This window comes from Meleagris gallopavo, chromosome 7 (genome assembly GCF_905368555.1).
Source record: "Meleagris gallopavo chromosome 7, MGAL_WU_HG_1.1, whole genome shotgun sequence".
NCBI lineage: Eukaryota > Metazoa > Chordata > Aves > Galliformes > Phasianidae > Meleagris > Meleagris gallopavo.
The window spans coordinates 29,510,242-29,526,255 of record NC_139410.1 but is presented as its reverse complement, the minus strand read 5'-3'; the positions used below and the strand labels follow the sequence as shown (position 1 = coordinate 29,526,255).

General features: G+C 37.2%; 1 protein-coding gene across 8 annotated transcripts in view; it reads left to right on the top strand.

Annotated features, from left to right (window-relative positions):
- The window catches only part of NCKAP5 (NCK associated protein 5), a 338,518-nt gene that overhangs the window by 224,000 nt on the left and 98,504 nt on the right, over positions 1 to 16,014 (top strand). For all 8 annotated transcript variants that reach the window (XM_085228902.1, XM_085228905.1, XM_085228903.1 and 5 more), the window contains one exon: positions 2,656 to 2,805. In XM_085228902.1, coding sequence (XP_085085028.1) covers positions 2,656 to 2,805 — 150 coding nt within the window. The remainder of the gene's footprint in view (positions 1 to 2,655; positions 2,806 to 16,014) is intronic.

Below are 16,014 nucleotides of genomic sequence, written 5' to 3'. Positions count from 1 at the left end.
ACTGGCTTTACACATTTATTTATATTCCTACATACTCCAGGAAAATTATTATTTGGAATTCCAAGTATATTTCCTGCTCTCTTAATTTATTGTTATTTTCTACTTCAACTAACTGAAAGCCAACTTTGTAATGAGTCTCAGTCAGGTCGCTGCATTGTATGGCTTCATAGATCAGTGTCTTCAGTGATTTATATCTTCCCATTGATTCTAAAAAGCTTGCCATTTCCAGGATGCGGGCTGTGTTTTCATCTGTTGTTTTCTATTGGCTGTAGAACCTGCAGTGTTTGATCACAGGGTTCATCATCAGTATACTATTTGTTTGATTTATAGAGCAAACTGAGTATATCGAAATAATGGTCAGGGTAGGATGGTCATTTTAGATTTGCACCATAGTGTTGTTTTCAAGAAAGCAGCAACAGTTTAAACCAGCTTGAGATGCTTCTGCAAGATGGGACTAGATAGTAAGTTTCTCATTAATTTCAGTGGGAACAGGTCTGCAGTGAAGAGCATAATCCTGGTTTCCTTATAGAAAGATTTGAATATTTCATATTCTTATTGCCTCTTTGTTGACATAGAGTATTAGAGATGTCAATGAAGCTTTACTGTAGAATTCTCATCAGGCTGTTCGCATATCAGTATAGGCTTGAGTCTTGAATTCTAATTGCTCTGGGGAGATCAAGAGTGGGGCTCTGGTTCGTCTTTCATTGCTATTATTTTTGCCTGCCCAACTTACTGCCAGAGCACAGTTTCCACCTGGAACCTCTTCATAGAAATGAAACTGCATTGATCAGCAGGATAGCGTTTGCTCTGCCTTGCTGTACTTCTGACCCGACTTTAATTGTTCAATACATGAGGCATACAACAGAGACGTTTTAGAAGTTTCAAACAGTGGTAACACAAGCAGTGTAGGAACCTAGGGGGAAAAAAAGAGCAAGCTGTTCTATCCCATTTTTTTGCTAATCAACATCATGTAGGAGACCCATATTTCCTCTTGGAAGATTCTCTTTTGCCCTTCTCTGCCTCCTCCTTGCAGCAGCTTTCTTTAACATTAGCAGGAATCTGTCCTACCCAAAGCTTTTGCCATCTTCCCGTAACTTGATTTTACGCACGAATTATATTTAATCTACAGCTTTTCCAGATAGAGTTCATGATATACACTGGTTTATTAGTAAATGGGTGAGCTGTACTTACACATTCAAGCAGAGGTAACAGTATTAAATATTTAGAGATATTCTTGTGCACATCATACGATATCACAGGATATTTATTCTTGAATATGCCACTACTGTGCCAAGTTCATCAGATTTTGTAATTAGAAGATGAATGGGTTACTTTCTTAGGTGATAGGTGTTGGGGATTTATTCTGATTGAAGTTGCATTACTCCCCCTTCTGTGATGAAATATCACAGGCTATACTTTCTTCTATCTCTTCTACGTATGTGAGCCACATCCAGTATGTGTGTGTCTCTCTCTCTCCTAAAAATAACTGTTTGTGTTTGAAATACAACAAAGAGGTACCTATGTTAAATTAGGTTTTCAGTTCATTGAAATGCACTCATCAAGATAACTTGAAGGGAAAATGGTTTAATGGCTCTTTTATAGATGCTCTATCACTGTACCAGGGAGTAGCAAGCAAGAATAAAACATGACTATACTTACGGTTCCTTTGTGATCATGACAACAGTAATGCTGGATGCCTGATGGAATGGCTCTTTGAAGTAAACTTTCTGAGGCTCTGTGCCTATGGTTGGTGTCAGAATATTCATTGAGTGAGCCCATAACTTGTAAAACTGATTTTTGATTTAAGTTCTAACATGCTAGTTGTCCATTTCTAATCTATCTCGATTTTTAAAAAGATGAGGCTAAACATGATTCACAGTGCTGATTTGTAATTCATTTGTGCTTATGGATTTTAGTTAAGACAATGTTTTGTTCTTGAAGAGTTATCAGGTATTTGCAGTTATTCCAGTTAGATTGGTTCTTCATGAAAATGCATGCTTTTTTGCTTAGATAGAGTTTTTGTTTTCTGCTTGTAATCTTCATATTTTACTTGCTCTTTGATGTATAATTAATGGTATTAAAGCGATTCAGCATTCAAACTTAAGATTTTTATAGGCATCTTTTAAAACTAAATAGCCATTAAACAGCAGCAGCTAATAATACCCAATCTGAGTGTCCTATAAGAAGTGAGTACACTTCCAAAAAATTTGCTGTCAGTTGTATATTAGCGTGGATCTTAAAATCAGCATTTGGGTAATAGTTTGGTTTTTAGCCCAATATTTAGCAGATCAAATATTAGCTCAAGATGATGAAAAAGTTAAGTGCATCAGACATGATGTTTGCTTTTCCTTAATAATAAACTACTTTATATCTCAGTGTTTCCTTTGAAAGATAGTATGCTCAATTTTCATTGCAACTTTTAAAGAAAATTCAAGTTATTAAAAAGAGATGAGTAGTCTAAGTGTAATGTAAGTGTAGTCGTTTATTTCTGCATACATTTGTGTTGAATTGGCCTAGGGGCATATTTAACAAATCCTTTGTGATTCCATTTAGTAAGTACAATAAGTAGTAACTTCTTTTAATTTGTATAAAGGGAGATCTGAAGATAGCTATATAGTTTCTTTCCTGTAATGACATTTTAAAAAATTGTTTCAGGAAAAGCTGTCAGAAGACAGTAGGAAATGCAAAGAAGGTATGGAAAAGAATCATACAGCAGTAGATGAAGATTCAAGAAGTGAAAGCAACAGCACTGAAGAGGAAAAAGAAAAGACAAAATTGCTATTGGAGCGTTTGAAAGCTCTGGAGGTAAGAAATACAAGTTTCACACGTAAAAGCTCACTCTGCCCCCTGCCATATTCATTTATTCTCACTGAATCTCCCCTGTAGTATAAATCTAATTTTTCACAGTTCACCTATACTCATGTTAGGTTCTATAACCTTAATGCAACCTCAGGACCATGTTGATACTGGATGAGGTGCATCTATGGGGCAAGAGTGTGCTTGGCAGCAGGCTAGCTGGGCTTACTAGCAGAGTTTTAAACTAGATTCTGCTGGGGAAGAGGTTGTATATCTGAATGACAGAGCAGAGCTAGGGAACACTGCCAATTTAGGAAGCAATGGGGAAATACCTATGAATTGTCTCCAAGAAATTAGGGAGGACTCCTCTACAGTGATAATGTGCTGAAGTGCCTCTACACCAGTGCAGAATGGGAAACAAGCAGGAGTTGGAAACCACCGTGCAGTTACAAAATGATGACTTGATTGCTGTCATGGAAATGCGGTGGGATGCATCACACAACTGGAATGCTGCAGTCAAGGGCTACAAGCTTTTTAGGAGTGACTTGCTCTCTGTCACTCAGCATAAGAAATGAAGCAGTGGAGGCAGGATGCCCACAAGGCTGAGGAAAGACCTGCTGGTCAAACTGTGAGGTAAGAAGAAAAAGTACAGGCAGTGGAAGCAGGAATGTGTGGCCTGAGAAGAGTACAGGGATGATGTCTAGACATGCAGAGATGGGATCAGGAAAGACAGTGCACACATGAATCTAAATTTGTCAAGGGATGCAAAGAGTAGCAAGTCCTCAGGTGATAGGAAGTTTTTCAGTAATGTCACAGCTGTTAACAGTTTTGGCAAATTGCCCAGCTGTATAGAGTAACATTTAAGCCTGACAGAATCTGGACCTGGAAGGTGAGTGAACAGATCCCCTCACTGATGTCAATGTTATGCAGAGGCTTGTTAAAAACATATATTAGTGAATTCCAATACATCAATAATTAATCTACGTAAATAGTCTAAGTAGCTATCAAAGTAGAAAGATGAACTGCAGAACCATCATTAATTGTGGTCTAAGATAATTAAAACAAAATGTTGTTAATTGTGTGTTGCTTAATGGCATGTATTCTTGCACTTGTTTTTGTCTTGAGGAATGTAAATAGTGATGTCAAGGACTCAGTGGTTTATTAATTTGTTACATGCTTTTTTTAGTTATATGCAATTAACAGTTTGAATCCTTTAGTATATGCAGAGTAATTACTTTAAATATTTTATTAATCTGTATAAAGAGGAGGGAATTGCTGTTTGCTAGTTCCTGTGAAGCGAGTGTCAGAATCTTTAATCTTACTTTACATGATTAGATATTACTGCAAGATCCACAATTAGTAAATTCAGTGATTCTAGTAAAATACTTAGTGAAGTTGGTCTTCCATCTGTGCACTGTAGAGTCTGAAGGCTGCCTATAAATGACATACTGAAAGTAAATGAAAATATGAGACCCATTCCATTAGTAGTTTTTCTTATTTCATTAATATCAGCACTTTAAAAAATCATATCTCTTTATATTACTTTGTTTTTTATTCGTTCAGTTTGGCTTTTGACAAGTTTTGCTTATGCCAGGATGTAGCCTAGCCTGTTAGAGCATCCATCCTTCCACCCTACCTATCTTACTGCTGCCTCTCTTGTAATAAGGGACTGTACATATACATGTGCACGTATATATGTGTATTTAAAGGTAGTTTACAGTGTTTATCTAGGGAAAAGTGTGAGCAAGTGGTGTCGTGTTTTTATTATACAGATGCTTTGAGTCCGCAGTTTGTTTGATTTTCTGATGAATACCTTCTCTTGATTGGTCACATTCAAACAAACAAACAAAAAAACGTTGAAGAAGTCCAAGCTAAGTTGCAGTGAAAGAAGAGAAAAAAAGAAAAGCTGTCCATCAGCACAGGACTAAATGGATAGTTTAGTCAGTATTTGTGCAATATTGCAGATTTAGATTCTGCCCTTTCGAACACCTATGTGGGCAAAAACAGCTCCTGTTCCATGCATAGAATAATTTTTTTTTTCTGTCCTTGTTGATTACTGTTTTGGTAGATACGAGGTTAGTGGTGGTTTCTTCTGGAATTTCTGTCAAGGTGAGGAAAGCTGCAGATCTCAGTCTGTTGGATACTGACTGGCAAATTACCAGCTTTAAGTGGGAAACAGGGCTTCATTTTCAGAAAGAACTTTCTTTAAATGAATTCCTTATCAGTGGAGTTGTGTTTAGAATTTATTTTCTTATTCTTGGGTGCTGTCAAATGTATTGTCAAATAAATGTCTGTAGTACTTCTTAGCTTTTAACTTCTGTTTAACCTAGAAATTTTCTCACTGAACAATAAAAATCAGTGTAATATAGAGACTTGGTAGTCTGCCCAAGTGAGAGCTATCATATCCTTTGATAAGAAGGATATATGTATATTATACCTGTAATCTTTTTACATTCTTTATCGTTTACAGCAAGTTCTATTTCCACTCTACGGACTGATAAATACCATACGTTTCTAATCAAATGAAACAGGTGACAAATAACAAATGGTTCGTGCAGCCTCGCATTCCATTTTATGTAGTTGAAATTAATTGCGATTTCCTGGATATCAGAAGTCCTTTGTGCCTTCAGCATTTTTAGTTGGCTGCTCATAAAATGCCATCTAATTTACTTCAGCAGGCTTGATCAAATGCCGTAAAGCTCTTACAAAGCAGGAAAAAAAATTCCTGATAACTTCTCTGTGTATTTGGAGTGCTTCACAAACTGAAATGTTAACGAGGTACAGCAAATAACATGAACTCCTTTGTAGAATATTATTTCTTTCTTCTTTCATTACTCACCAAGATAACCTTTTTTTCTTAATGGTAGCCAGCTATGTACAAAAAATACAGTTCATTACGGACATGCATCAACCCTTGAATAGTGATTATATGTAGATATATATAAAATTACATTAAAACAATATTGTTACACTTCCAAAACCATATGCGTGTAACTGAAGTTTTTCACAAAGCTTTATTGGACCTCCTGGGCATGTTAGCTATTATACAGACCCTCAGAGCAAGATTTTATGCTTACACTATTACTGTGACAACCTTTTTGCAGCAAGAGGACATCACACAGTTACAGTGCAGAGAGGAAAACTTTGGGAATATTCTACATTTGAGAAGCAGTATCTGTCCCCTGGGACAAGGGCTTCGTTATTCAGTGCGGATATGGGCTCTCTGCCTCAATTTAGCTTTAACTGACAGAAATACAGGCTGCCCAAGCACCTGCATAATTGCAAGTGACTTAAACTGATATACTGTGTTAGTGTCAGTCTTAATCTAAACATGTCTGTTAAAGGCATAGTTACTTTGATTTAAAAAATGTAATCAGTGATAAATAGTGTGTCAGCTTTGAAGGCCTATTAAAGTCTGTCGTTTGCAGAGGCATTTATGCAGTGAAGATAATTCAGCATGAATTAACTATGTCTAACTATGAAATGTATGAGTTCTTCTAGACTTCGTTCTTTGCCACTGCAGTGCTGCAGCTTTCTTAGAAAGTTCTTGTTTGTGAAGGAAGCAAGGTGATGGGGCTCTGAACTAAATGACCAAGGAGTACTTAGTGAAAGTTTTTTCAGAAAATGCTCTCTTTCAGCAGCAATTTTTTTGTTGTTCTTGTTAGTATGTCCTTTAACACCGTGCATGTCTCCTCAATTTTTTGAAAAGAAAAGGGATTGTGAATTGAGATGGGAGGAAGACTCAAAAAGGCTGCAATAATTCCTTGCTTCAGCTGCATATTTCGTGCATCCTGTATCATCTGTTTCATTTCTGCCTTGATACAGTATCTGCAGACAGGTGAGGAGCTAGAATGGAGCATGCAGTCAAATACCTTGTAAAGCTGGCTGGTTTCTCCTCTCTCCTTCTGTCTGGGCATACTCTTATACTTTTACTCAAGGACATGAAAACAGCTCAGGCCTTACTGCTCTGGCTTACTCTGGTTGTGTAGTGTATTTTACACATGAAGCATAGAGTAAATCAGATTATAGAAGAGGCAGAATTAAAGGTTTGTGTTTAAATTATAGATCCTAGGTGATTCTGCAAGAAAAATAAAAGAATCTGAATTCCAGCCCTCTTTGTGTGCTGGTTCCCCTGTGCAGGTACACACAGCATTGACTCCTTATTTGCCCTTTGAAGAGCCCGCAGCTCATCTTTCCAGAGATCACCAGAAGTATGTCATTGTTGTAACCGAAGTGCAGGTGTGCTGCCTCTTGTGAGACTTGTTGGGCTGTATGGCAGGAGAGGGTTTGAATGATGCATCACGCAGTGTACCAAGCAGTACATCCACCTGACATGGGATGAGCAGTGTCTGCATTTAGGTTACAATATCATGTTCTTGCTAGCATGTGTTCTGTTTCATGACTGAGTGTGCATGCCTCTTGTGATCACAGACACAGTCCTATTCCACTACTCTCTTTACCTGTGCAGTGTACCATTACCTTGCTATGGGGAATTCATGAAGTTTGATTATGTGGGGGTGGTTTCACAGAATCACAGAATGGCTTGGTTTGGAAGGGACCTAAAAAAGTCATCTAATTCCAACCTCTCTGATGTGGGCAGGTTTTTACTCTTCAAAAGAGATTATTTGTCCACTATAGCCTATGAAGGGACACAACTAACACCTTGCTAAACACAGAATATATACATAACAATTAAAACAAGTATCAATAGCAAAGAAGTGGTTGCCTTGGTTTGCTGAATGTCCTAACTTCCTTTCCAGATCTTCTGTCATAGGCACAACTTCCATTGGTCCTGAAAACTAATTATTGAAGGCTGCTTACAACCTTGCATCTTTGCATCAAATTGCAAACCACTGGAATGGCAACATTAAATTGCAACATTGAAATTATCAAATAAAAAGCCGAATCCATTTGTGAAAATCTGATTGCTTTTGAGTGAGTGAGACTCAGTGATAAGTTTCAGCAAACTAAGCTGCAGTAAAACCAATATCTGCTAGAGAAGAACTCTAATTTTAATTATAGAAGTTTGCCCTCTTGCCCTTTTGCAGTTCATCATAGAAAAATGTGTTTTGTTTTAATAAATTGAACTTTTGGGAGAAAACTCACTCAGGATAATAATCTAAATGTTCAAAAGTATTAAATGGGTAATTTCCTTTGTATCATCACCATTAAACAAATGAGAAAGTATGTCAAGTATTTCCCATATTATGCTTTTACTGCCCTGTAGAGAAAGAGAGATGTGTTTTTAATAGAGATAAAAAGGAGGTAGGAGAAGGTGACTTATTTCCTTTTCAAGAAGAGAGCTTTTTTCTTTAGGAGTGTGATTTTGTTTTGCTTTTGCCTGGTTCTCCTTTTTTCCCTTCTCTTTTTCCACATATTGCAATGTAAATTGATAAGAAAATTAATAATTGTATCATTTTTCATTAAAAAAAAAAAAGCCATGCATTATCTAGAGGCAAAGAACCTGTAGTTCTGAAAATAATTGGATAAACTTGTGTATGCTGTCGCTTCACTTCAGCTCATAAGGAATTTGAATCCCTCTACTGCCTTTAAAAATGATGTAACTTCTAAATATTTTGTAGCAATGCTTTAAATATTCTGCAGCAATCAGTTTTGTTCTGGCCAGTGCATTCAATCTGGTTGAGCCAGAGGCGTCTTCCCAGTGCCTTGACCATTCACATAACTTGGTTCAATGTGCTGAGCATCACCAAAGGCCAACTTACTTAATCCTAATTATTGGATTATTTTACTTTTAACTCTTCCTTCCTCTAGGAGACTTTTATAATTTGTTTTCTAAGCTGTGCCTAAGAACTCTTTTTTTAATAGTGAGGGATCAGTAGATGAAGCAGGAAAAATCATATTTCCAAAGTTGTACAAAGGCTTACAATGATTCATCACTGCTCTCAGATACAGCCCAGTTGATTCTAGCTGTTTGCTGGTAACGCTACTGTCAAACTGCTCTGGCAATCCAAGAAATGAGTAAATTTTCAAATGAAACATGAATAAGTACTATCATGAAGAATTCATTCTATCAATTGTGATTATTGGAATCTTCTATTGTAGGTCTTAAGTGGCTCAGTTGTTTCTGACCTTTGAGAAGCGAATCTCATGGCTGCTACCTGTCACTCCTTTCCTTTGTGTTCTAGGATGCTTTCCTCTTTGCCATCTGTTTTCACCCTTTCCTTCTGTGATCTCTTTGCCGAATGCTTGTACCCGGTTTTTGCCAAGCCACACTTTCCTGCCCTTCACATCTTCCATTGCAGCTTCTCCATCCATTCAACATACTGCAGATGAGTGCATGAAGCTAGATGGCACACAACCTGAACTGCTTTCAGTGTGAATGCACCTTGTCAGCTGAGATATATTAATAAAAATAATATCTGGATATAGAATGCGAATACAAACCTTCTGGGTAGACTAATTGAATTAAGTTAGTATGTGATGAGTATTTAAGAAAAAAGAGTGAACTTATTGCAGACATTTAAAATATTAAGGAGCTGAAGGAACTATCCTATTTTCTCTCTCCCTTTGCACTTTTTTATGTAAGTCATACCAAGTTCATGGTATGCAAGAGTCAAGAAAAATCTAATATGGATATGAATTTACACAGGAGGGTTGAAAATAGCTCTGCCCATTGGAAGAACTGTTCAGATTTTCTCTCTTACTTATTGCTGTAACTATTTGCTATTCTCATTATAGAGGGACTCCTGAGCCACTGTTCCACCAAATAGTTCCATCTCTTGAAATTAGTGTTTTAATATTAATCTGTACATTAAATCATTGCCTCCATGACTGGTGGGAAAGGCATGGAGAGGCTGTGCCTATCTCATTTTTCTGACTACTTAGTTTTCAATGAAAGCTTAAGGTACTTAGTTTCTAAACTCAAACCTTGTGCCTCTTTTGAATTTTAGTCCAAATGACAGGTAGTATTAGTATTTTCTTTTCTAAGTCTAGAAAAACAATGTTCAGCTATGTCTCCCATGAAGCATCACCATAGCAGTCCAGAAATTAAATATTTTGAATTTGGTCACAATATTCTGAGCTTCTGAGTCTTTGATGCCTAGTGAAAAGCTAAAGACTTTCAGATTGACTCTTCTTTCTGCTATGAGATTCCCAGGCAGTAGTATTCTTTCAAAATTTGCTAATTCAGTGATGAACACAATATGTTCAGACTAATACTCCTGTTCTATAGACTTCTAAAATGGAAAGCTTATAGAGTTCAGTATATAAAACTGCATTTATTTGTCATTGATTGTAGTAAAAGGAATTTTGATTGTAGTAAAAGGAATTTTGGTGTGTATCAGCTTTTTTCTCCTTCAGCTTGCTTACGCAGTGATTTTGAGTTTTACTAAAAGTTAATGGCTTCCTAATCTTGAGCAAGATATTTCACGTTAGAAAGACAGAGTGAGAAACTTACATTCCTCCTAATTTGTATCTTCTCAAGTAGATCAGCATAAGATTCAGGGCAGTGAATCCAACATCTTCGAGGTGAAAAAAACCATCTCTTATATGAATTTTTAATTTACATTGCTGTTCGAGTCAGGATACTGCTTAGAAATGTGCTTACTTTACCTGTAGTATTCATTTTTGCTAAGTGATGGTGCATACACACGTGAAAATTACAGGCAAACTGTAGGATCCTCTAGAGAAAATATTCAGCTCTAGAACTTTTACAAAACATTAAGGAGAATTGAGTTTACAACATTTCAATGTTCTTCCTGTAATTCCTTGTATTTATTGTGAGAACAGATAATAAATTCAGTTTTTCTACAATAATTCTGAATTATTGTAATAGCTTTTTTCTTAGAGTATTCTCTTTCTGTGTGGCACTTACTTGGCTGATGTAACAAACACTCTTTGAATAGTTCACAATAATGAATACGTCTATAGGAATAATGATTTGGTGCCAGAAGATCTGAGAAATAGGTGTTGGCAGTGGAGAAAGGATAAGTCATGGAAGTCAAGGAAAATCATCTTGGTTTTATTAAGCTTGTCAAATTTTCTCTATTGAAATAAATGGTAACCATGTTCTGCACAAAGAGTCCCTGCTAGGTTGCAATGAAGGAATCTGATGCCTTGGTCTGACTTTTATAACTTAAATAATGGTGGTTTTTGAGTGCCCTTCTCTCCATGTATAGTGCTTCCTTGCACGTAATCAGGAGATAATGTAACTTACCTTTTATAGCTTTCAGGCGTGTGGTGCAATTGAGAATTCACTCTCCTTGCTGAGTGAAATGAGATTTTCTAACAGTATGTTATAGATCTAGGTGACTGTGTTTGTTCCAACACATCTATCATTTTGGAGTGGGACTCGGGAGTTTTTTTAAATAGTCTCTATCAGGTATGCACTCTGGGCTGGCTTCTACAAAATCTCCTTTTGCCAAGCCTTCTCATCCTTCACAGTGGCACTTACTTCAGGGGGAAAATTCTCTGTAACAGATTTTAGAATCACATCTTATATTTTTAATTTGCATACTAATGTGTGCAATTTGGCTGGCAGTAAAGGAAGTCATATACTTCATAAGCTAAATAAATAGCTGCAGTTTGTGTCAAAGTAGCACCACGAAGAATAGCCCTGTATTCTGTGGACCTTTACTGGCTGCATATCCCAACTAATTTACCTCAGCTGTTAGAACTGAATCCCTTATGACTCTTGCATAGAAAAAACAATTTCTCTTTACATTTCTGTTCACTAGTCTTGGAAAATGATGAAACAATAGTGAGGTTCACATGGTGATGAACTTTTTTTTTAGTTTGGTAGTGATTTCCATCTCTGCAGGAATACAAAATTAGAGATTACAGCTGAGATTCTGGCCAGCTATAATTACACCCAAATTACTAGAATTATCAGAGTTACACTGACCTGCATCGTAGAAGTGCCTGTCACAATGTGGGTTTGACTCTGCTGTTGTCTGTATGTCTAACTACACATGTGAAGACTTAACAGTTAACATACTTGTGAAATTCAATATTCACTGCCTTTACTATGCTGCCACTTTCACAATCTACAGCATAAAATACTCAGTTATTTTTAAATCTGCTTAATCTGTCATGATGACAAGCACAGATTTTAAGATCAGTTATAAATATATAAAGAGAATAGATACATCAAATATGGAATAGTCTGATTTTGGTCCATTACACAGGGCTGTGATTTTTGGTAGTGGTTCTGCAGATGCCTGATCATCATGAACCAAATATGTAATTTCAGTGTCTCAGTAAAAAAAAAAAAAAAAAACCCTGTATGCAAGTATAATGTAACCTTACATTCACTGATACATTAAATCTGCATGCATATCCATGCATATATCCTTTTATATATATTTGACTGATTCAAATACGCAGTTCTATTAAATGCTAAGTAGGAGGAGTTTGGTGTTGTTTTTTTTTTTATCAAAACAATCTATTTTCTCCCCTCTTAGATGTTTTTGAATTAATGGTTTTCACATGCTGCCCATTGCTGCCAGCTGTAAGCTCCCCCTCCCATAGGCTGCCAGGACAGACTTCTGTGCTGTCTCTTCTCAGGCTGAGCACCTGTTCCCTGCCTCCCAACAGACAGCTCGTACTGGGTCCTCGGCAGGGGTAGCCCCTGCTCTGCCTTTAGCCATGAGCAGATGTCACCTCTCTGCTGAGACCCAGAACTGCCACCTCATCTTTCGTGCCCACGGTGCCTGTGCAGGTGGAGGAATTAAATTGCCTGCCAGGGTTCTGCAGTTGTAGCTGGGATATGCAGGTGCATCATGCCATCTAGAGGGCAGAGCTTCTTCCCTTTCTACACAAATACCCAGGATAACTGTGCCTTCCAGCACATGTGTTCTGGTTAGTATGTATGCATGCAGGGCTTAGCTGTTATTTATGAGAGAAGCATCCAGTCAGTAATTACAACTGCTCCCCTTCATAACTTCCAAGTTTCCCTACTGTCTTCCAACAAAGACACGTTCTTCAAGAAAAATCTTTCTGATTTTAATGGTTTTGGTCTTAGTATTGAAGTGTTCTAGAAAAAAAAAAAAAGTTTTAAAAAGAGGAAGCAAGACATAAGACCAAGTTTTTCTTTTAAATTTTTGGTAAGTTGTAAGGAAAGGAAAAAAGAGTACTAACAAATCTGACTCTAAAATACCAAGAGATGGTTATTGTGCCAGGCATAGTCCTTTGTAAAGTTATGGTAACTGCCGTTTTGGATCAGATGAAGAAATAGACCTGAGGCTTGTGGTTTTTATATGAGACTATTTTGGGTGTTCCATGAGAAGCTAAATTCTTCCTCTCCTGCATTGCGTTTGCTCTTGGTTAGCATTCCTCTTACTGGCTTATAGTTGAGACAAGTTTTTCAGTGGAGAGGTCATGCAACCGAGCAGCTAAGGCTTCTCCTTTTTCTTCTTCTAAGCCTAAAGGAGTTTGCTGCCTTGGACCATAGGAAAAGTCTATTGCTTGCTTCTGGACAATTTTCAGCCATTCTATATTGCATTTAATGCCATTCTGCTTTAACCTCAATTACCAACAATGACAGTTATAATATTCTTTTTCTTAAGTAATCAATGAATGATCTTTCTGTAACTTTAAATCTGATCCATATTGCCACAAAGACATTTCTGTTAGATGTTGTAATGTCTCCCCAGTGCCATGCGAAGGTAATTGATCACTGAATACTTACATTAATTTGATTAAACTTAAGTAGGATGAGTGAAACACAGAAAGAAGCTGTGTTACATGCTTTATAGAAAATAGTCTTTTTATACAGTGCCCTGCCGGGTAAGATAGTGCAGGTAGCAGAAGCATCATTTTCATTGGGACTAATTCTCTCGAAATCCAGGATATTAGCCCTGGCAGAACAATACCATAGCAGCCTCTGAGCCAACCACAGTAGATCTTTGCAGAGCTGCTTGGTGTAGTATTGACTTAACCTCACCACTAAGGAAACAACTTGTGTCTTCTTGGTCCTTCTTTGTGGGACAGGATTTTTTATTATTATTATTGTTATTTTTATTCCAGCGCTAGCATTCTTTATACTCTTTTTATCAAATATTTTGTCCTTCACAGTATCCCAAGGGTAACTATTCAAAATTTTACTGAATTACATGGGTAAAACCAAGCATTCTTAGCTCATCGTAACAAAGGACGTGCTAATATTAGGAGAAAACTATTTTTCACAGAGAAATTGAATAGAAATACGAGATGAGAACTTCTGATGTTTTTAAGCAACTGATTTGCCCTGCTAGTGACCTCTGCCAGGCAGGGATATTTCCCAATTGCAGACTGTACTGACAGAGCAGTAATATGATCGATCCTGGGTATATATTACATTGCATAGTATTTCACGCATTGATTTATTTTTGTTCTTTTCTCCACGTTTTCCCTTTAGGCCAATGGATTAATCACTGATACTGGTTTTGAACAGCAGCTTGAAATAAGATAACAGCAACATTTCCTCATGCTTAGTACTAGTGTTAGTTTATTTGGCTATCTTGTGTCAAATTTGGACCTGTGCAGGTGGGTGCAGTTCCAGTGGCAGCTCTTGAGTTGTGCTTATTCATGTGTGATGTGAATTTGGCTCAGTAGGTAGAACAGAGGCAAGCTGTTGGAATCCCTCAATTTTTATGCCGAAGCTTCTTAGTGGAGCACCTCCAAATCTCACACAATTTGACTTAAACCGTTCCATTCTTATTTTTAAAAAGCAAGTGACTTTAACTACAGTACATTAATGAATGTCCTATCTGTAACACATGTAGCATTTAAGAAACAATTGTTTCCTCTCTTACAATCCATATGAAAGTGCTGTTGTTATCCAAAGCTTGTGTTTTTTAACAACTTCTGCTGTTTGTTATGTGCTCCCTTAGAGTGTAGTCTAAGGCTTCTCTTGGACCTCTTGGAGGTATAGTCTGCCAGTAAATAAAAGTACAGCAGATAAAGTCAGACATAAATTCTCTATGCTGAAAAGGAAGATTAAATAAATAATAGGAAAGTATTTAGTATTTTATCATAGCACATAATATATAATTAAACTTAGATTTACTTTCCATGTAGCTGACCTTAATGTTTATGTTTCTTTACAGCTTCATATTTTCTATTTTCATGAAATATAAAGCTGTGCAATTACCCAAGTGAAAAAACAACTCTGGCACATTTCTGTGTTACTTAGGAGAAAGCCTTCCCAATGGGCAGGTCTTCTCTTTTGCACTGTGGGACATGGTACTTTAGTCAGGCTCTGTTCGAGCCCTGTGCAGTTGGCATTCCTCTCCCAATTCCTTGTCAGAGAAACCACATCCATTGGCTCCAAAGCCATGCAAGATTTTGGTCACAGCCATTTTGGTGGGGTGGTGAGAAAGGTCACCTAAAGAGGATGCTTGCTGCTCAGCCAAGCCGAGCAGACAGTGTGGGTGCACCTGGCATCACTGGCATGATGGTAAAACCTCCCTGTGATAAATGGGGGCTACCACACCAGGCAGCTTCTAAGGGCTTCTTATTCTATAAAGTGAGCATAATCTGCAGGGCAGGAAAAGCAGGTGGAGCTCCAAGCTGTTGAAACTTTTTAAAGAGATGGAAGAGAGTCTGTGTTGTTTTTCTGTTGAGCAAAATGCAATTACTTTGCAAATTCACTGTTCTGCTCTCAAAGATTAAAAATGAAATGAGCAGAACATTTAGCAAATATCCATGAAGAATTCAGCCTACTGCATACGACTGTGTGCAATGAGGGCATTGTTTGGTACTTCCTCTGTCTTTTAAGAAAAAGAAAAGCATTCAAAGCTTTCAGAAGACAGAAGCTGATGTTTGCAACTTGAGTTTCATTTCTGTTAGTAAGAAATGAACAGTAATGTTGTGATTCAGTTATTAGAAGTTAGCTATTGGCTACAAAACAATTTCTGCATGCTGTATGCCGTTCGGTGCTGTTTGTAACACAGTGAACCATTACCTTGTTCTGCTTTGCTTTGCTTCTCACCTCCTTACCTGGAAGGGAGAGACATCACTGAAGCCATCAAAAGAAGTTCATTTTTGAGTACCTGGGGCTGTTAACTTGTGGGTGACTTGTGATGAAGAAACGGGAATTGCAGGAAACTTTGCCTTCAGAAATAACTCAGTGCTGCAGTGTAGTTAAAAACAGAGAAACTGGCTATAAATTTACGTTATGACTTGTGAAATGGTTGACATTAATAGCATATTGTGGTGGAAACCTTTTAACTTTAAAGGACTAGAATAAAATATGTTGTAAAATGAGGAAAATAATTT